The sequence below is a fragment of the Lepidochelys olivacea genome, assembly GCF_965140295.1.
Source record: "Lepidochelys olivacea isolate rLepOli2 genome assembly, chromosome: 8".
NCBI lineage: Eukaryota > Metazoa > Chordata > Testudines > Cheloniidae > Lepidochelys > Lepidochelys olivacea.
The window spans coordinates 99344228-99367545 of NC_140418.1; the positions used below are offsets into that span (position 1 = coordinate 99344228).

Genomic DNA, 23318 nt, shown 5'->3' on the forward strand with positions numbered 1-23318 from the left:
CTTGTCCTCAATTGGCAGTACTCTTATTTATTCAATATTAAGAAAAACTAAGCCTATTGGATTAGTTCTAGAGTAGGAATATAATTGCTTTTAACATCCATTTATAACTCATCCATAAGACAAGGATCTCAGGACATGCTGACGTTGCTTGTGAAACTGATGGTATTTTTATGGAGAATGATTCCTGCTTCTGTAGCACACACAGGGTGCCCACATTTTAAATTTTGAATATTGCAAATAAATATTAAGTTATTGCAAAGCAAAGGGTCACATACTGATAATCAAAACTGAATATCTGAGGACTATCTGGTGGCAAAAAAACTAGAAATATCCTACCATTACATATATCCCCTACATCTAGGTTCATTCTCATGATCTATATTATGGAAGAAATATTTATATGTACACTAAATGAGAAGAATTTAAATCCACTGGACTGTGAAACACTTCAAGGAGAAGAATATTTTATTTATTTACATTTAAAAAACACACACGAAAGAAATCCTATGCTGGGCTGTAAGCAACCCAGGCATCAGTTAAAGATATATTATGCTATCCATGAAGAGACAACACTGTGGCACATACCTCCCTACCCCCTACAGCTCAGGCTAAATAATCATAATGATTCCTTCTGGCCTTAAAATCTATGATTCTACATACAGCCACCAGACAGAGAAACATGACAAGCCATATCAAAACCTCTCCTTCCTCAAATTTCCAAAGAAAATCCCACCCCCATCACCCTCTGCTCTCTCCAAATATCTCCTCAAAAAGGTGGCCTTTGCAGTACACCCTGAAGTCAAAAAAGTCAAACTATTTCAGACTATGGAGAAGAGTAAAATTTCAAAGTTGAGCAAGCCCCAGGAAAAAACAAACAAACCAAAACCTGCAGGGGAGGCTCCTTCTCTTCTACACTAAAAGGCCTCCACCAGCACTTCTGTTGATCTCAACAGCAAGAAAGAGGCAGAACCTTAGGAAGACTGGGGTCTCAAGTCATTTAGTGATTCATAGGTGAAAGGCAACATGCAAGATCTTATGTGGAAGCCAACAGGCAAGCGATGCAGTTCATAGGACACCAGCCTCGTGTTCATGGTGGGATACTCTTTTGCAACATGCTGCCGTCCCCGAGCTAACTGCAGCTTCCAAATGGATTTATGGTGTAGCTGCATGTGGAGAATATGTCAGAAGTCCAATCTAGAGGTGACAAAAGCATCAATCAAGGTGGCAAAGTCCACATCCAAGAGAAAGGGTGCAGCCAGACGCATATGGAAAAGAGTAGTCTTTCACTGCTGCCACCTGATCATCTAGAAGCAACGGGGAAGTTAATCAAACACATCCTATGTTCTGCCCACCTGCCTATCCACTTCCAACCAAAAGAAACCTGGGTGCCCCATAAAAGTGCCAATAAATAAATTAATATGTTGTTGCCATTAGGAGCAGTTTCTGCCTGGTATCACCACAGCCTAGGATATCACATCAGGAAACAACCTACTGAACACCATGATGCCATTTATCTCCAGCAGGTGGAGATGGAAAATATTTTTTTTGACAGCGACATATTTTTAACTCTATGTCAAAGAAGGCTCAAAACCAGAAAGCCAGGTTCCTTTGCTTTGGTTAACAATGTCTGTAACACTCAGCAAGACTCAAATGACTCTTCGGTCTCAGCCAGCTGGACTATTTGAAGCTGTTTACAAAGCCTGGGCTATCAGGGTATTTTATCCATGTGGGAAAAGGAAAACAAGTCATGGCAATGTGGTGGCATGGCATCACTTAAAAATATTTTCCATCATTGCCTGCTGAGGGTAAATAGCATCATACCAGCATCTAAGCTGGTGCAAAAACATTATGGAAAATTTTTGGTTCCTGAATGACTACAATAGCTGTGCATTAATGCTCCAAATGATGTTCAAAATGTTGATAAACAAATAAACCATTATAAATTTGAATACAGCAAAGATGAGTTGATGACAATTAACCCCACTTTTCCCCCCACTTTTCTTTTTTAAGTAAATGTCTTAACATGTGTATGAATATTTCCTTCAGTAGTTAGGTCATAACAAGTACTGACAATAAAATATTCTAAAAATATACTTTTTTCTTGGATTAGTGTGTTTACAGTTCAACATAAACTGTGCTCTATAAATTATCAAACACAATGTCAAATTCTGAAGTGCTCTCAGGAAATCTCTTGCTGAGTATAAGAAACTGCAGAAAATATTAAGTTTGTCCTGCCCCAGTTATTCTAAAGAAGAATAAGTTACTCTGCAAATTAAAAAGTTAGTTTCCATCACTGGTCATATTAAGAACTGCTGCAACCACTACATTAACTCTGCACTGAATTTTCCAGGACTCTCCATATCAAGCAAAGAGATCATTTCCTGGAACAGCTGTTCTTACAGTAAGGAAATTAACAGCAATATTTACACGGCATAGCTGGCACATGTACAACAGGAAGAGTTCCTAGCATTCATGAATTCTGCTAAAATGTATCTTCCCTACACACGTACTGCCAGGATCTTCATTTGGAACAAAGATATCTAAAACAATATTAAAATTGCATTTATTTATGAAATATTTGTGTATATACTGTACTTTATTATTTCTACAGTGCCATTAGAGTGCACGATGCTTTAAAAGACAGGTGCCCAAAGGTGCTTGCAGTCTATATTGGACAAAGAAGAGCAAGGAAGTTACTGATTAGCAGTAGAAAGTCAAGGATTACCAACAGCAAAAGATTAATACAAAGACAGTAATAAAAGATTTCCCCCTTACGAACAATTAATTCGGGTATCTGAAAACTTGAAATTATTTCCTATTCTGAGTGCATAATACTGTGTTAGTACTTCGCCACAATGTAGGAACTTCGTAAACATGGACTTCTTTAACTGTGACTATTATGAACATTTTAGGACCTGATCCAGAATCGCAGATGTCAATGGGAGTTTTGACATTAACATAACAGGAACAGGAGTAGGCTGCTAGTTAGTATACATCGAAGTACTGCAATTCATTAGTATTTTGACTGTGCATTTTTTTGTTTTAAATCAGAACGACTATAATCAAGTTGATTTCCAGCCTTAAACACATGAATTAGATATGATGGTTTAAAATCAAACTGCCCACTGAACAAAAATGCCCATAAACAAGAATGGCTAAAGTTTAGATATTCTTAATAAATCTAATTTACATATACTAAATAGAAGAGAAGGAGTCACTTTTCACACATGAAAAAATACATACAAGGGAAATCAGCTGTTGAGAAAGATTACTATAAAGACAATAATTCTGACGGTCACAAATTTTACTTTTGTTTTGGCATTACAGGAAAAATGTGGACTTCTGGGATTTGTACTGTCTGTATTATAATGCGGCAACACAGACAATTAATATTAAAGACTACAATTCCCAGAACTTTATATTCTGGTTGGGTGCATTACAACATGGTATTACAGGATGAGTCAGTTATAGTTAAAATTATAAACGGTGGGAACTGTAGTCTTTTGCTCCTTAAAAATACTGTAATAAAGGAAGGTTTCAGAGTAGCAGCCGTGTTAGTCTGTATTCGCAAAAAGAAAAGGAGTACTTGTGGCACCTTAGAGACTAACCAATTTATTTGAGCATGAGCTTTCGTGAGCTACACTTTCATGCATCCGATGAAGTGAGCTGTAGCTCATGAAAGCTTATGCTCAAATAAATTGGTTAGTCTCTAAAGTGCCATAAGTCCTCCTTTTCTTTGTAATAAAGGAAGTTTCTTTAGGGAAAAAAAGGACAAACTTCCTTCATCCACCATCCAGCCTTAGAAGCTTTTAAATTTCACTTGCTGCTGTAATTTACCATTATAGCTCTATTTCCTACTGCTAAGTCTTCAGAAAAAGACATCTTAAAAAGTTCAAGTCAGACTGTTGTTTTTCTTGTGCATCCTAGAAAGAAACACTTAGGGTCTTTGATTGGCTGCTTAGAAAAGCAGACTGTTCTAAATGAGTATCAACATACCATTGGCCAACGTGCAAAGCCCATGGCTGTTAAACAGTACAATTCAATTACCTGCTCCGCTAGCAAATTTCTAGGTCTCTACACAATAGGTGAGACAGGTCAACATTCTGATCAGCTGTTTCTGAGAGAGCTAACACTAACGGAAGGTATTTGAGTCTCCTTCATCATTCTACAAATTCACCAACTATGCTGTGAAACGACTGGAGTTATGGGACTTTTGCTATTGGAACTGCTCCAGAAGCATCACTGCCCACGTTCAAAATCACTTCGGTGAACAGGAAAGCTTTTTGCATAGAACTTTCTTGCATGGAACTTCAACATTCATTTGCAGCTGTTCCAAAGCAAACATATGACATAGCACTTTCTTTATTATCAAGATTTATGGGTGCTGAAATGCCACTACACTGCTACCAAGTCTTTCATGATACAGTACCACTGCATGTCCCCAGACAGTGAAAAGTGCCAGCGGCATCCTATGAAATTTTTACTAGCAATATAAACCACTTAAAATTTAAAAAACTAAAAAGAAAAAAGTACTTCTCAGGCCAAGGACATATTTTTTTTCCCATGACAGCAGAATGTCTGACACAACTGTGTGTGCCTTAGCAACAAAAGAGTACTACAGCATTTTTTATACATCTCACCACTCCAAATATTGTCAAAGCCAGCCTTGCATTTTACTGTGTAGTTGCACAGAGTTTCAAGAAAGCAACCCCCTCCCCCCCATTTAGCTGTCCGTATTTCTTCAACATTCTGTCTTTTCATCCAATTTAATTAAGGATTCCTTACTGGTTCTCAGCATTTCCTGGCTCTTATATATTACCTTCTTCACTGGGGAGAAAGTCTTCGTGCAAGACACAATCAAGGGCAGAACAATGGGTAAGAATGCCTCTCCGCTTCTTCTTTGCTTTATGGGGCCCCAAAGAAAAGATATGCATAAAAGCTCTAAAATGGCTAGGGCAAACACAGATTGTCAATACAGAAAAATAAAAATAAACCTAACAGCAGCACCACAGAGCTAATTCTTAATGAACATATGCAAATATTGTAAATGTTACAGTGAGACAGTATCAAGTGGTTATGAAAATTAAAAAGCATATTCTTATTATAATCCCAATTGAAACTACTTGGTTTCTAACACTGATGTTCCAAAGCTATTGTGAACACTGTCTGAATACTTAATTACGTAAACAACAAACAAAAGGTTTCATCTCTGGTGCTCTAAGCTATCATCCAAAACTGGTTATAATTAAAGGTGTGAACAACAAAGTAAGTAACAAACCTGCAAAGTCAAGGTTCTGAGAAATTAATGGGCATCACCGCACTGCACTAGTTCAAATTCATCACTCATTATTTCTCAGACTAGCACTGTGCAGTTTCACATGTTTGAGCCTTATTCTCTTTCCTTCAAGCCTTTCCTTCCTTTTCTAGATGGCTAATTTTAGACAATTACTGTCTGTGACACACTAAGACTCTTCCCTCCCCCCCCCCCCACTTCTTCTTCCAGTTGTAAAGCTAGTGACCTATAAAAGCCCTGTACACCTAAAATACTCCAAGATTTTAGAAAGTAAAGATGGGTCATTTGAAATAAGGGAACAAAAGAAAGCAAAAAGTATTTCAACCCCTTTTCCCCACCACCTTCCCTTTGCATCATTTCAACGGTTAAAAAACACACATACACAGTAAATACTAATTTTACTAGGACTAGACATACTGTACTTGTTGAATAGAAGCAATGTTCTGATTTTGAGTTAATACTTTAGCAAGTTAAAATATGCACCTCAGTAAAGCCTTTTAGGTTGTTTAGAAGTCAGAGGTTTATGGTAACTATGGACCTTTGCACCATATGAACGAAATGTACTATATTTTACATTTAGAGAATACCCTTTCCATTCTGGTATTTTTTACACTAGGGTGTACAAATGAGGTGTGACAATACACACACGCAAACACGCATGTATAAATACATGCACACATCTCTTTTTCCATCTATCTTGGAAACAGAGTGAGTAATAGGGGAGGAGTGACTTTCCTTTCTTACAGGGATTAGCAAATTTCGTGAAGTATGGCCTATAATCATCAAAGGTGCCAAGGCTTTTTAATGTTGACCTGCTTACAGTAAGATTGCTTGTGCCCCTTCTCCCCAAAAACCCCAATGACATTGAAAAAAAATACTGCATTGCAGTATTTGCCAGTGCATCGGAGTGTATCCAGTCAGCTGTCCCACAGACAAACAAGTGTACATTTTAACACGTCCAGGCATGTAAATTAGTTGCCTGGTGGCCACAGATTGCTGAAACGGACAAGTGGATTTGTCAAGATCTGTGCACCTCCATATACATATATATAATATTCTTTATCACTGTCCATTTCTTGCCCGGGGTGTTTGCTGAAATTTTCTGGAAGTGCCAATTACCAAGGAACACGACAAATCCCCCTACCAGAATATGGGAAGTACTAATAACTTATTTCATACACAGTCTAGAACCACTGTCCACCACAAGATAATGTTCAAGTAGTAGGACTATTATGTGCAAAAAATACCCTTCATTTAATGAACATTCCCAGCAGCATACTAACTAGGGAAGACTTGAGAATGTAATGTAACCAAGAGGACATTCCTTTAAAAAATTCCTAAGTAAAAACAAAAAATATGCAAGATTTCTGCAACAACTAGATTTTCTTCAATAGGAATCAAATATTTAACAGGACCAAGTCTAGATGGTCAAGACTATTTCACATTCATTCAAATGGAATTTTCAAACAAACACTTTGCAGTTCATTTTTAACCGTTCTTTGTCAATAACAACTGGGGTTTTCTTCATTTGAGAAAGCTCAGAAAGGTAAAATTAATAAAGATAGGAAAGCAAAGAAGGTTATCAAGCCAGTCAACTGTGGAAGAGCATATCTGTATCTAACATGGAAACCTGATTAGTAAGGTGCATAGTAATAGAAAGAATTGTAAACTGGTAGCTGGTGTTTCTCTTCCATCAACATCTGAATGTAAAATCCCCTTTTTTTAGCAAGACTACAATTTCACAAAAATGACCATGTTTAAAGACAGCTACATATTCTCCAATTTTTGTTTAAAAATAAAAGGTTTTATGTTCTATGGTTTTAGTCTTACTATTATATATCTGGAAATCTTACATGAAATTTCACTAATTTAATAGCCATTTTCCTACTTCAGGGTCTACTATGTGATCTTTCATGTGAAAGGAGAGAAGACTGACACTATCTACAGGCAGCTGAGTTCATCAATATAATCTTAAGACAAAGAAAAGAGAAAGAACAGTGGCAGAAACACGTGTCAGAAAACACATAAAAATACCATATTGAACAAAAATGTAACTGAATTAACTGCTGCCGACCCTCAAAAAATGCAGCTGTGTATGATAAAAGCCATTCTCATTTATTCTCACAACCAAATTCAGCAGCTTTAGAATCTATCATCAATGTTTTGGGTACAGAATTAAAATTTTAATCTCTTTCATACATATATTCGTGTGTATACTATATTTATATGCATGCATGCACACACACTCTTATGATTTTTCTTCCCCTACAGTGAAAAGCAGTTTTCAGAGGGTCATTCAATTACTTCCCTACAGAACAGACTGCAGCAGAAGCATTACATACGAGAGCAAATTGAAAGGGCGATTTAATTTCTCATATATTCTTTTTAAACTTCCTAATATGAACATTCTCATTTGAATTGAATGTTCTAAATAATCATGCAGGAAGAAAGGAATAAACTAAAAATCTGAAATTTTTAAAGACAGAAGGGCGTGTTCTATGCCCATGGTACGCATCTCTTGTGCCTCCTGATGTGTGACAGACTAACGCTTTCTGAGCAACCACATTTTTTTATACCTTCTACGCTACCTTCTATCACCTACAAGTCTACTATGCTTTTTAAACACTTCCGGCACCCACAACCTTGTTTAAAGATGCACTTCAGCTATTCCACATTACTGTGTGCCCTATACCATGAGAGACCATAACTAGCAAAATATATAGGTTTTCTTTAAAACCTAAAGCCAACAGACACAGCTTGAAATTGAAAGTGGATATTGTTATAGCAGGCAGAGGTGAGGATAGTGAAGAAGAGGAGTACAGCTGCATTACTTCAGGAAATTTCTGCTTTAGCGCATAAACTGCAGGATATGATGAACTCCCTGGAACTATTCTGCCATAGAACCATCTGACTATGTAAAAATACCAATATCACTTAACACAAAATCACTGCTTAGGGTAAATTCATTCTACCTACTGTTCTCATAGGGACATTTGCTGGAAAATTCTAAGAAATGATTTGCAGGCGCTATCAGCTGTGGGAGTTCACTATTATACCTCTGTCAACTTCATTCAATATAATTTACATTTTTCTAAAATACTGTCTCATAGGATTCCTCACTATTTTTTGCACGTACAATTTCACAGCAGGGGAAAAAAAAAAAAAAAGAGATAACCCTCTTTTGGAGAGAAGAAAGAACAGATGCTTAAAAATAGATTTCTACAAATCACTGTAAGCCAGAAATGTAATTAACACCTATTTATAAAGAATAATTAAAGTTGTGACTGCCACAAAGAACAGCAAAGATAATCGAGATAGCCCCTGCCTTTTTTTTTTTTTTTTTTTTTAAAAACACTGTTTGCAGTATTCCCACATGATTGCCACCTGCTCCCCCACTCAGCTTCCCCTATGCTCGTTTCCCCGGCAACCTTTCATTGGCTTTTCCTCCCAGCTATCGCTTTCAGTTCGGCTGCTCAGTCTAATCTTATTTGTTTTACACCCATCAAAACAAGCAGCTAGACAAAAGACAATCCTATAAGAATGTGAAAAGACCGTAGCTTTGTTTCCCAGTTATAATAAATATCTAAAGTGAAAGTCTGCAGAATGTTTAATTGAAACAAAACTAGCAAGAGTGATTTGAATTTTGAAGATTTTTCTCCCACTGAATAGCAGTGCTCTGTAAAATTCAAAGTCTGTGATAGTTGTATTTGATCATGCCATTTTGCACAGTCTGTAAGGAAAACATAAAGGAGGAATGAGTCGACTATTTCTTATTTCTCTGCCAAAAGAATACTCTAAAAATAGAAATACTATTTTTACATAAATGGATGGCTTTGACTTCCTTCAATATTTAAAAAACCAAAAAAAAAAAACAAAAAACCTCCAAAACACCATTCTGTTTCATGATAGTATTAGCTCATAAACAAACAAAATACCTGGTTTATACATGCAGTTACTGGATCTGGGTTTAATTGAACACTCATGTAACACAAATGACGATGAAAAGGCATGAGCTGCTGCCTGATCTGATGGTCATACAGTACAATGACACCGTGACGGTCAGCCGAGACCTTCCTTGCTTGACTGAAATGTAATGTTCAATGGAATCAGCGTGCAGTGCCATCACACTTCGACACATTAAAAATAGACAGACAGATCCTCAAAAACAAACAACGACCTGTAATTCTATTTATGACTCACAATCTGCTCTCCTGAACAAAAGAAATTCATGAGGCACACATAAGCTGTATGAAACCTATACACAGTCTCTCAGCATTCACTTACCATTTTCAAGCCATTCCACTCCATCTGTGATCACAAAGATGGACCCTTGCAGCCCTCACAGTGTCAAAAGCAAAAAGAACGTTATGTAAAAGCTGACATTCCTTCTTACAGTACTGCTGCCCAACGATGCAACAAAATCGACATATACTAGGCGCTGCAACACATACAAGCCTCCTCCTCTTTTTATGAGGTCATGACAGGAAACTCTTTGAAATACAATATGCAGCATTTACTGAAGCTCATATAAATCACTCTCAAAAACTACCATACCTGCTGCGCAGTCCACCAAAACAAAATGACCAGTCTTGAGGCTTTTTCCCCCAAGGATTCTGCTCATATTTCCAACATGTGAATGTGGAAATTAATGACCTCCCCACCCAAAACAACCCCCTCTTTTTCAGCATTTCAGTTAGCCACACACAGCCTCACATTAGAAATCAGCTCGCTCTTTATTCTGCGAGAAATCACAATGACCTTAAAAATGTCCAACTACCTCCTTTATTAAAGGATATGCAGGCATTAAATAGGAGAGAGAGAGAGAGAGAAAAGGGGGGAGAGAGAGACGGAGATACATAGTGTAGAAACAAACCAGTCATAGCAACTAAACTCACGTGAAAACAGACTCATAAAGATGCAGATTTGGGGAAATCTATGTTACATATCTATCAATTTTTATAACTACTATAAACAGATTTTAAATCTACTAATACCTACCATAACCATTCTTAATGGCAAATATAGGGTCTTGAAAAGCTTCAACTCTTCTAAAGATTTGCTATGGTTTCAGGGATTTTTTTTTTTTTTTTTAAAGATCCACAAAGCACAGTGCAGATGTTTTGTGCAGCAAAAGAATTTTAAAAAAAAAAAAAAAAAAAAAAAAAAGCGCACTCTGTTGAAGCCCCCGATTCTAGGATGCAGATAAGAACAACTGAACAGAGCCTTAGTGAAATTGGCTTGCAGCTTCTCCTTTTTACATCCATTTATGGGACCATCTGTCAGCTGAAGCCAGGATCTGATTGGCTAGGGCAACTAAAGGAGGCGTTGCAACATCAGGTGCTATTGAAATTAGCTACTGCCAGATTGACAATGTTAATGATTTGGTGACCTCTACAACAAACAGAGACCAGATTTCTGAACTGCTGCTTGTGTCTAGTAATTAAGACCCAGTTGAAAAAACAACACATACACATGTATTTTATCTCTCCCTACCCCAGAAGTACAGTAACAGTTACAGGCCATATCTACAGTTTATAAACCTCCATCATGGAGGTGCCATACCTCAGCCATGCTTCAATGACTGCAACCTCTTACCTCTTGCATGCGTGGCTTTGAGGTCTGGAGTATTTTAACCACCTTATCTTTCTCGACAGTTGCTTTCCGGAGAAATGCATATTTAATGATCTGCCTCTAGGCTTAAAGATATGACAAAAGCACTTTAATGTGCATTTTAACTGCACTTATTCTCAGGTACTATTGGTTTTAATAATCAAGCAATTTTTTTCCCTTCTGCAGTAAGAGACTTTCAAATTTATATATAGTTTTAAAGGCAGGTTTGATATTACTTGAACTTGATTATATGTCTAAAATATAACATCTTCTTACCAACACATTTTACCAGAATAAAAGTAGTATTTTATAATTATTCAGGTATCTCACTTCATTATTCGCTTGCTTTATAAGAAGGTGATAAATAAACCTGGGCATTTAAATGAAATTATTTTTCAACTGTAATAAGCAACATGCTTTAACTTTGTAATAAACACACTCACTTATCCTTCGCTTGCTTCCACAGACAAAGCACCAAACCACCGATTATAAACAGCAATATTTCACAAACTTTCCACTATGGCAACTTTATTGAAAATTCTCTTAATTAGGAAACATTTATATTCCCCCTCTTCTTCAAAAGAGAAATATTTTAGGGGTTTGTTGATTTTACACATGGCAGCCAAGATAACAAGGCATGGCATCTTGTTTTTACATCTAACCTGAGATTAATGTTTATCTAATCTAAAACTACCAATTTTTAATCTATATAATATTGATATTTAAATCATTTAGTTTTATCTTTTATATGTACTGTTAAAAGAAAATATTGTTTTAAAATGTCCAATATAATTATTAATATTTCTATTTTGGAACAGACAAAAAGGTAAAAGCTGCGGAGAACGCTAGTATGGGCCATGATACATGCTCATTTAGCTCTTCATTGCAGAAAATAAGAAATGGTTTTATGAAACATCACAAACCTCCCCCTCCCCACCAATATATAATTACCATTTTGGGGAAAGTCTTTTTTTAAAGTACAAATATTAACTCAGAATTGTTAATCTCGTAAAGGGTACTCTGTACGTTTTAAAATTTCTTTAAAACATCCACATGCACAAAAAACCCCAGCCACAGCCTAAACAAATAGTACAATGTAGGAAATATATTAACCTTTTAAATAACGTAGATACAAATGGATCATACAAGCAGAAAACACACATTAGAAAAAACATTTAAAATAAACGAACCCTTCCTACCCACGGAGTGAACACTGAATTCAATTAACATCTATTATGGATAGTTTAAATGGCTGCAGAGGATTTCTCCTATCACACAATAGTTTTAAAAACATTTGTAGCTTAGCAAAAACTAGCAAAGATTAAACTGGTTTGTAGGATAGGTTTCCTAAATAAATCTATGTAACTCAAACTGAACTACTAGAGTGAACTCACTAGCATCAAAATACTGCACAACTGGTACATCATCATATGTTCTGGTCCCAAAATACACTGAATATTAAAGTTTCATTTGTCATGCAGATTTTTACTTAAGGTCTCTTCAGGGGTTAACAAAATTGAAAAAGGGATGGAGAAATCTTTTTTTCAGCCTTTTCAACCTCAGCACACTTTGTTAGCTATAAATTAATGTTATGCATATCAAAAGATTCAGCCATTTTTCTGAAACAATAATCGCACATTGCAGTCCTAAACAATTAGCTGTTTTGCAAAACTAAAATTTCATGTACTTTGTACACTGATCACTTTAAAAAACAAAACAAAAAAACACCACCACCAAAACAAACCCCCATACCAAATCTTTCAGGGGAATACTAAAAGGAACGCACAAATGTCCTCAGAGGCCTCTCTCTAAAGACAAAGGCAGAATCCTATTGTTGAAAAAGTCAACCTTATTATCATGTTTCCAACAGTACCATTCATCTTTCAGGGTAAGTGGCTGACCACTGCATCAGAGTTGTGGCACATTTGTAAAGCATCAAATTCTCAATATAGTCTCTCAGAATCAGCCAGTAAACCTCTGAGAAAAGCCTTATTTTTATGAGAGCCTCCATCCCCACAAACAGAAACTTGTCTTAAACACCTAATCCAATACCAAAATGAAATCACAGGGCTGTTTGTCCCCCCCTCCCTTCTCTCCTTACCATAAATGAGCAGTTTCTTGACTCATTAATGACAGTTTCCCTTAAAAGAAGTGATCTCATATCACTGAGCCCCTCTACACCATGCATACATCCCAAAGGTTGCGGGTATCTTAGCATCAGTAGCCGCCAGCAAGCTCTCTCATACAGAGCCCAGATGGACTATACCAGAAGCCAATTCAGCGTTAATAACTACCTACTCTGTGCAGTTTAGAAGCCTTACGTGGCATAATGTCCTAGGCAACAGCAGCCGACTGAAACCACAAATAAAGACAACCCAATTGTCCAAAACCATTGAAAGGAAAAAAAAAATAAAGTGAAGAATGATTTTTAATCTCTTATTTTCATAAGAATAAACTGAATCCTTCATAAACATATTAAAAAAAAAAAGGAGGAAAAAACAAAACAAAACAGATGCTGCCCAGAAAAGTGACAAAATATTACCTCATTATTTAACAAAGCAGCATTAAGCGTCCTGCTGATTTCAAACATCTTGCCACAGATTTTGGTTTAAGAGAAACAGAAAGAATCCTTTGCAAGCCCTCTGTCTGCAAAGGGTTCTTCAATTTTCTTGTGCACAACAGTATAGTCAATATGTTATTTCCCTAGAGTTCGCACATTAAAACATCTAGTCAGTGAGCTGAATTTTCTCCCCTTATCACACACACAGTACACTCCTGTTATATGCACTGCTCTCTTTGCAAGATTAGCCTGCCCCAAACATGGCTGTTGTTCAAACTATTCTGTGAAGTAACAGTTCACTCTATAACCACCAGGTGGGCAGTGTGCACAGATTCAAATAACCATCTTAAAGATTTTTCTTGGAACAGTCTTTAGTTGTGGTAAAGAACCCCAAAAGAGCCCATATTTTGCATTCTTTTGTCAATCATCTGCTCCCCATAAGACAAAGAAGCAAGCCAAGAAACTTTCATTAGCAAATCATTTAAAAAAAATCTTAATTAGGAACGTAAACATCACACACAAACCTTTCATTTCGCAAAAATGAACTTAAAGAAAAAACCCAATCAGCAGAAAGGATGAAATGTACTTTACAGGGGAACACCAACAGTGGAACTGGTCTCTTTACAGACAGCAAAAACGTCGCGCGTAGGATGATAAACTGGTTCAAGTAAACATGAACACAACATTCATTTATAGTAAACATGGGGGCATGAGGGAAGTTGGAGAACAGACAGACTACAACTTCCCCAGGTAAAATACCAGATTAACATAATATTGTGATGGTAAACAAAACTAAACCAAAAGTCAGAAAACCTATTATAAACTATCAGAGCACAAGTCCAGAGAAAAATACAAGACTGATCATAGTTTTCAACAGCAATTTAAGATGACTTGGAAATGCTTACTAAATTTTCCACATCGCTATATTTCTATAAACTTAAGAATCTTCTTTTGTTATACTTTAGATCTGTTACAACAAGGAACGTTTCTACTATCATACAAAGTTATGAATTCAATACACTTCAGCAGCGCCCAGAGGCTTCAATCGATGTGGGACCCACTGCGTTAGGTGCTGTATAAACACATAATAGAATCATTGGACTGGAAGGGAATTCAAAGAGGTCTTGTAGTCCAGTCCCCTGTATTGAAGGGAGAATGAAGTATATCTAGACGATCCCTGACAGGCTTTTGTCTAACCTGCTCTTAAAAATCTCCAATGACGGAGATTCCACAATCTCCCTAGGTAATTTATTCCAGTGCTTAACAACACTGACATTTAGGAAGTTTTTCCTAAATGTCCAACCTAAACCGCCCTTGCTGCTACTAAAGCCCATTGCTTCTCCTAGCCTCAGAGGTTAACAAGAACAAACTTACCTTTCTCCACGTTGTAAGAAAATGTTATGTACTTGAAAACTGTTTTGTTCCCTCCCCCCCCCGCTCAGTCTTCTCTTCTCCAGACTAAACAAACCCAATTTTTCGATCTTCCCTCACAGGTCATGTTTTCTAGACCTTCAATAATTTTTCAGAGTAACAGCCGTGTTAGTCTGTATTCGCAAAAAGAAAAGGATGCATCCGATGAAGTGAGCGGTAGCTCACGAAAGCTTATGCTCAAATAAATTGGTTTGTCTCTAAGGTGCCACAAGTACTCCTTTTCTTTTTTCAATCATTTTTGTTGTTCTTCTCTGGACTTTCTCCAAATCGTCCACATCTTTCCCAAAATGTGGCACCCAGAAACGGACACAATACTCGAGCTGAGGCCTAACTGGTGTGTAGTACAGGGGAAGAATTACTTGTTATGTCTTGCTTACAATACTCCTGATAATACATCCCAGAATGATGTTTGCTTTTTTGAAAGTGTCACACTGTTGACTCATATTTAGCTCGTGATCCACTGTGACTCCTAGATCCCTTTCCGCAGTACTCCTTCCTAGGCAATCATTTCACATTTTGTATGTGTGCAACTGATTGTTCCTTCCTAAGTGTAATACTTCACATTTGTCCTTACTGAATGTCATCCTATTTACTTCAGACCATTTCTCTAGTTTGTCCAGATCATTTTGAATTTTAATCCTATTTTCCAAAGGACTTGCAACCCCTCTCCGCTTGGTCTTGTCAGCAAACTCAATATGTCTTTCCAGCTTGACTGTGAACCACTGATAACTACACCCTGGGAACGGTTTTCCAACCAGTTATGCACTTACCTTATAATAGTAAAGACAGTCCCTGTCCTGAAGAGCTTACAATTCATATTTTAAAGTTTAAAGCAGATATTGGTGGTGTGGGGAAGAATGAAAAACAAAAAGAAATCACACAATAGTGTTATTTAATATGGACCAGAACTGAATCCCACTGAAATCCCATTGCAACTGGCTCCAGTGGGAGCAGGACCTAATAAGGTTATTTACTGAAAGTAAAGGTCATGTTATTTTCCATTTGTTCTATTTTATTAAAATGTGACAAACCATATGAACGTGTGATTTGGACTTGTCAAATACATAGTATTACCTACACTACTGTATTGTTTCATACATGGATGTCTCCATGAATACTTTGCATTGGGTTAAAATAATTTTTATTATATATATAATACACACACACGATATTCTGTTTTGCCTGTTAAATAATACTAAGTGATGCAGTTATGATTTAACCTTCTTGAATATATTAATTTTCCACCCCACTTTTTATATGGGGAAGAAAAGTTATTTCCATCCGTTTCTGGATGTATGAAATGAGCTTATTTTCTCACTCACCGTATGTCTTGATTATTAATTAAAAATGTCACTTCTTTTCTAACACTGAAATGTAATAATTTAGTAAATAAAATATTCTCGGCTTGCTGATCTTGGAGATAATATATGTAAGGGTTTCAGGACTTATTTTTTACTTGCAGGTAACTTCAGTATTTTGATTAAATCAAAGGAATGGCTGGTAAACAGAAATATTTTATAAAATGTATTTAAAAAAACAAAAGAAAGAAAAAAAACAAACAAAAAGGACCTGAAGCACATTTTTAAAGGACCTTTCCTCCTACTACCCTGAGGCAAATTCAACCAATCAATAAGAAACCATTGACATACCACCATCTGCCAAGCTGCAGAGAAATGTGGCTAGAACAGACCTCTTATGGAGCACAAGTAGTCTCATTTTCAGTCTATTAGGAAAGCACCAGAGCTTTCATGTGCAAGGACACAAAAGTCCAACCCAGACTCTCTTCACACCAGTTTGAGTACATTGCTACAGAATTCTAGCATTTATGCTGTGTGAGTTTTCAAGCTAATCATCAAAGCAAGGGGGGTGGGGGGGGGGAATCAGCAACAGTCTATTCTAGTGCAGCGTAAAAATAAAGAATTCGGTGAATTCTATCCTAATATGATTATAGCAGTATTTAAGTGGTTTGCTGTCTGTGAACTACAACCTGGCATTTTCAACTGACTCTTCCTTTTCCACTCTTCTACAGAGGACTAGGTAGGCAAGCTTAGAAGTATATGAATTGTTTTCTAGGCTATTTCTATTATAACCATATAAAAGCAAAGATTTATTTGGGATCTAAGGATATTAATTTGTTTCTGGGGGATAGAAGGAAGGTGGAGTAGAGAGAGGAGGTTGAACAATGGACTTGGAAAAGGAGATACATAATGCAAGCACTAAGGTTTGCCCTATGCTGTCACTGACAACTCAAATGGATACATGCACTGAATCATGAAAAACACAATCACAGATGACAAAATTTTAACAAAATCTGCACTACAGGATCAGGACAGGTACCCCATTCTCTTCCAAATCCAAATATAAAAAGACAAAATAAACATGTTCAAAGGAGATGGAAACTTATATATCACACACACACACACACACTCAGAGGAGACAGGCCTGCCTATTTTAAAAGTCATCTGCAAAGTTTTAAGAAAGCTTGAAAAAAGCGAGCATGCAAATGACAAATGGTGAAAGCCATCAGATTGAGTATAAAACTAAAAGCCTCAATCTCAATGGTATCTAACCCAAAATGTGATTCCAAAAAAAGTCAGTCTACATTAAGAACACAACACTTAGAGCTTGTGGGGAAGGGGGAAACGTCTAAAAAAAACCCCATGTCTAAAAAGGACACTTACATATATAACAGAACCATGAATAGGTTTAGTGCAACATCCAAAAACTTTCAAACTGTCAATTTGGAGGGAAAAATGAATAGTCAGGCAACAATTACAAAATAACAAATAGGCTGAGTAAAAAAGCAAGCAACACATACAACAGTGAGATTTTTAAAAATTATGGTTAAACAAACCATTAATGTACAGTATAGAACTGTATAAGAAGATAGTGTAATTTAACTACTGAATGGTTTAAATAAATAACGGATTGCCCTCTGGAAACTAAGTAGAGAGCTAGGTGATCAAAAACAATGCACTAGGCAATGCTAAAATGGTTTTCAGGTAAATTGTTCTATAAGGTTATGGAATTCATATGTATTTAAGGTAAACTGAGGAATTCACATGTATTTAAGAAGGCTGAGAAATTTAGGGTTGGTCTAATTGGTATAACTACACCACGTATTAAAAAGAGAAGCTTTTGGGATCATCTAAAATAGGATACATTGTAGGATTCTTGGCTGAGAGAAGAAGAAGCAGTAGGCAAAAGAGAGTAAGATTGTATTGGAAGATAAGGAAATAAGCTGGTTTGGCAGTTTTGTTTGTTTTATCTGCACACTCTGCTATGTAAGAAGCCATTATTGCCTCTCATTCTACCGCTAACTGTGGACAGCTGTGCAAGCTCTGATAGTGATGGAACGTTCCATCAGGTGCACTGTGATTTCTCTTAACGTGTGTGTGTGTGTGTGTGAGAAATATCCTAGGACTCCCGCTGGAAGTCCAGTTTCTTTTTAGCTGTGGATACAGAGCTACCTGATTCAGAAGGTTCTGAATGTAATGATATCCAACCAAAAAAACCCCACAATCCTATATAAATACGACACTAAATTAAGCATTTAGCCACACAAAACTGAAGAGATTCACTTACCAGTTCCCACAGAAATCACAACTCAGCTTCTTTGTACATATGGAGCATTTAGCTTACTGTGCTGGGTGTTCATGTTATTCAAGAGATGTATGTAATTTGGACCCTTTACAGCAGAGGTGGGCAAACTACGGCCAGCAGACTGTCCTGCCTGGCCCCTGAGCTCCCGGGTGGAGAGGCTAGCCCCCAACCCCTCCCCTGCTGTCCTTCCTCCCCCCCCCGCCCAGCCTCAGTGTGCTGCACCGCCAGCGCTCTGGCCTGCCACTCCTGTCGGCGTGGTTGCAAGCTCCTGCTGCTCTGAGCAGCATGGTAAGGGGGTGGGGAGCAGAGGGTTTGGATAAGGGGCAGGAGGTCCCGGGGAAAGTCAGGGAACAGGGGGCAGTTGGATAGGCATGGGCAGGGATGTGGATGGGGCAGTTGGGGCAGGGAAGATTGGCTAGGGGGTGGGAGTCCCAGGGGGGCAGTTGGGGCAGGGGGGTGGATAAGGTCGGGGCAGTCAGGGGACAGGGGAAGTTGGATGGGGCGGAGGTTCGGGGGGGGTGTCAGGGGATGGGGAACCTGGGGTATTGGATAGGCATGGGAGTCCCGGGGGGGGGTGTCTGGGGGCAGGGGTGTGGATAGGGGTCAGGAGAGTCAGGGGACAGTGGGGGTTGGACAGGGGGCGGGGTCCCCGGGGGCAGCTAGGATGGATCACCAGGGATGCTTTACCAACATCAGTATGGGCTGATCAGGGAAGGTGCATGACACGTGCATCTTTAAGAACATAAAAGACTGCTCAAAAAGATGCAAGGAAGGACTTTCTTTCTTGACCAGATTACCATTGGGAATATTGAATTGCCGATAGTGATCCTAGACAACTCAGCCTACCCCCCCCCCCCCCCACGGCTCATGAAGCCGTACACCAGTCAGCTCGATGGCACAAAGGAGCACTTCAACTACAGACTCAGCAGGTGCAGAATGACAGCAGAATGTGCCTTTGGTCACTGAACAAAAGAACTGCCATACCAGGTCAGATCATCTGGCATAGATCCATCTAGCTCATCTTCCAACAGTGGCCAATATCAGGTGCCCCAGAGGCAATGAACAGAATGGATAATCATCAAATGATCCATCTCATTGCCCATTCCGACCTTCTGGCAAACAGAGGCTAGGGTCATCATCCGTGTCCATCCTGGTTAACAGCCATTGATAGACCTATCATCCATAACTTATCCAGTTATTTATTGAACCCTGTTATAGTCTTGGCCTTCACAACATCCTCTGGCAAAGAGTTCCACAGGTTGACTGTGGGTTGTGTAAAAAACAAAACAAAAAAACCCCCACTTCCTTTGGTTTGTTTTAAATCTGCTGCCTATTAATTTCATTTGGTAACCCTTAGTTCTTGGGTTATGAGAAGGAGTAAGTAACACTGGCATTGTTTATTTACAAGATTGGATCTCAGTGAGCAAAATAGCTCAATGGTTATAGGTGCCTGCTATGTCCTGCATGGCATCTGTGAAGCAAAGGGGGAAACGTTTCCCCCAGCTGTGGAGGTAGAGCAGCTGTCTGCTGAATTTGAACAGCCAGATAGAAGGGCTATTAGAAGAGCTATATGGCTCAGGGAGGCTTTGAAAGACCTTTTTAATAGTGAGCCAGAACAGTGTGTGTTGCTGTAATACAATCTGCATGGCCTCTCTCTTTTGTGGCCTGGAATTAATCTTGCAGTGATTACTGTGTATGTAGGAATCTAACATCGTCAATGCACCTATTAATATTGTTTTTGAATGGTGTTATGGGTTCTGTGACACAGCGCAGTAACAGGAAATTGATTGCTGTCAGACCTGTTCATTGCCAGCCAGCATAAATTATGAACTAAGAAAGATGAACTATGTTCCAAAAAATAGAATTTTATTCCGTAACATGAACCAGCAAATAAAAAAAATTCAGAACTTAATAAAACTTAATAAATTAACCGAACAGAACTTTTGAAGAGGAAAGAACAGTCATTTCCATTTCAGGTACACATACGGTGATCTGTGAGACACGGTTGGTATATGTGAAGCTGTTATTTTCTGCAATGTCCCCTTGGAGGAGTGATAAGAGTAGTGCACTGACCCCTCATGCCATGTGGGATGTTGGGTGGTGGTAGGTATAGCGAGATCCCGATATGGGCTGGAGACGGAGGCGAGCATAGGATTGTTGAACCTACAGGTCCACCAGAGTCTGTAGCATCTCTGTTTGCTGTCTGAGAAGCGCAAGCAACTCCTGCGGCACGCCCCTCTCCTTTTCCTTTCTCCTCTAAGCTAGACCATGTTGTCTGCAAGGGTGATTCTTCAAGCCCTGGGCTCGTTCCCTGATGCAGCAATGGCTTGCAGGATCTCCTGGAACAAGTCATCCTGAGACCCTTCTTTCTTCTCCTTGTCTGGCTCAAGAGTTCCATGAGTGTGAAGAGGGAAATTCTGAAGGCCGCTATGATGGTTTGGATCACAGAAAACCCCTTGGGAACTGCCAACTGATGTGCAGAGACTACCCCAGAGCCTGTTTCCCCTGGCAGCTTGGGACTTCAGTGCCCTGCATGGTTTGAGCCAGACATGCTAGCCTGCTGCAAACCCAGACCCAGGTCTGAACCATGTCCCCTAAAAGCTGCAGGGTTAAATGAAAACAGCTTAAGAAGTGTTCCTGTCTCTAACACTCAGATGCCCAGCTCCCAATGGGGTCCAAACCCCAAATACATCCATAATACTCATAAACTGTTAGCCCTCTATGACACTGATAGAGAGATATGCACTGCTGTTTGCCCCTCCCCCGGTATTAATGCATACTCTGGGTTAATTAATTAAGTAAAAAAGTAAAAGGTGATTTTATTAAATACAAAGAATAGGATTTAAGTAGTTCCAAGTAAAACAGACAGAACAAAGTAAATTACCAAACAAAATAAAACACGCAAATCTAAACCTAATACAGTAAGACAATGGTTACAGATGAACTCTCACCCTCAGAGATGTTCCAGTAAAATTCTTTTTCAGACTAGGCTCCTTCTAGTCTGGGTCCAACAATCACTCATACCCCCGTGGTTACTGTCCTTTGTTCCACTTTCCTTCAGGTATCCTTTGGGGGGTGGAGAGACTATCCCTTGAGCCAGCTGAAGACAAAATGGAGGGGTCTCCCAGGGGTTTAAATAGACTCTCTTGTTGGGGGACACCCTCTCTCCCCCTGTGTAGAATCCAGCTACAAAATGGAGTTTTGGAGTCACATGTCCATGCATGAATCAGAACTTACAGGTAGCAGCCATTGTTCACATGCTACCTTAAACGTCCTCAAGTAGACTTCTTATGTGGATTGGAGTCTTCCAAGATCCATTGTCCATTAAGTGTTTCTTGATTGGGCACTTAACTTGCAAATTCCTTTCTAAAGAAGCTGACCAAATGCCTTACTAAGGCTACTTAAAATCAAACAAGTACACAGCCAATATTCATAACTTTGAATACAAAAATGATACATGCATACAAATAGGATGAATATATTCAGTAGATCATAACCTTTGCAGAGATATGTTACATGGCATATGGAGCATAAAACATATTCCAGTTATGTCATATTTACATTCATAAGCATATTTCCATAAAGCATTAGGAGGTGCAACATCACAGCCACAATGCAGCAGCTGCAGACACAACACACAGAGCTACCACTGTCAGTGTATTCACGAGAGAAACTGAAACGTAAGATACTGAACTCACTCCCCTTGATCCCCAAAAGTTGTAAGCACTACAGTCTCTCTTCTGCTTGGGACTGATAGAGCACAGTGCCAGTTCGCAGGGCTTTAAAGCAAAGGGGCAACTTCCTGCTTACTTGACCCACCTTGCGTCAACCTGTGTCATGTAGACCAGGCCTCAGTCATATTGCTTGTTCTGTATGTCTGATATGCATTTAATACATTTTATTAAAGCACGCATTCAAAAGGAAACACAGGAAAACAAGAAGTAACTGATATAACTAGCCAAGTTAAATATTGCAATGAGACATATACATTCTTCCACTTCCTAACGATTTAACCTTAGTATTACAAGTAAACAACATTTTTATATTTTCAATTCCATGGGGTTTTTTTCCCTTTTAAATCTAGAGCTATTGAAGCTTGGATTCACCAGCAGACATTGTAAATGACACACTTTGCCATTCCAGGATTTATAAGCAGAATGAACTCTGCCAGTGGAGAAAGCTAAAAACTTTCTATATAGATGTTAATATACCATAGCAAGCACTGCTGCTTCTACTGTTGGCAAAGTACCTATAGTACACAAAATGAAAAAAAGTGTTCACAGGTTAATCACTGAATTGTTTTAATGTATCTGCTTGTAAATAACTAAATGAACTAGTCATCAAAGAAATCTAGACTACTAGAAAGATTCACATGCAAAGTTCAGTCATTTTTAATCTGTTCTTGTCTGAGCAAATGGTTTTCTTGAAGTGTGAAAAGTTCCTCTGCCCCAAACTTACCAAACTCAACAGCAGCTTAAGAGATTTGGCCTATACTTTCCCCAAAAATTCATCTTTGGGCTCAGAACAAGAATGGAAATGTCAGCTGACCTAAAGTGATAAATTAGTACTATAGAATACCTAAACCAAGAAATCTTAGTAATGAGGAGAAAGCTGAAGACTGAAAATGGGGACTAATGTGCTTTTGTTTACAAGATGTAACAAGGTGATCAAGAAAATATTCCAATGGAAAATGCTGGAAGGAAAGAAACAGGATGTCCAGCAGCAGGATACCAGAATACATCAGAACAGAGGGACAAAACAGAAATCAGAAGAGATTGTCATGCAGTGTGCAAATGGCTGGCAAGGCCACATCTTCAGTAC

The 23318-nt window shown here is 38.3% G+C and overlaps 1 protein-coding gene across 8 annotated transcripts in view; it reads right to left on the minus strand.

The window, feature by feature from the left end:
* Positions 1–23318, minus strand: part of ELAVL4 (ELAV like RNA binding protein 4) — a 106928-nt gene that overhangs the window by 66201 nt on the left and 17409 nt on the right. For 2 of the 8 annotated variants that reach the window (XM_084637206.1, XM_084637205.1), the window contains exon 1: positions 13005–13140. The exons of 1 other annotated variant lie outside the window; for it this stretch is intronic. In XM_084637206.1, coding sequence (XP_084493332.1) covers positions 13005–13121 — 117 coding nt within the window. In that variant the 5' untranslated portion in view covers positions 13122–13140. Of the gene's footprint in view, positions 1–9228; positions 9292–9577; positions 9733–9847; positions 9895–10291; positions 10382–13004; positions 13141–13445; positions 13509–23318 lie in introns of those variants that run through there. 5 more of the 8 variants (XM_084637208.1, XM_084637207.1, XM_084637211.1 and 2 more) reach the window with 5 other exon arrangements.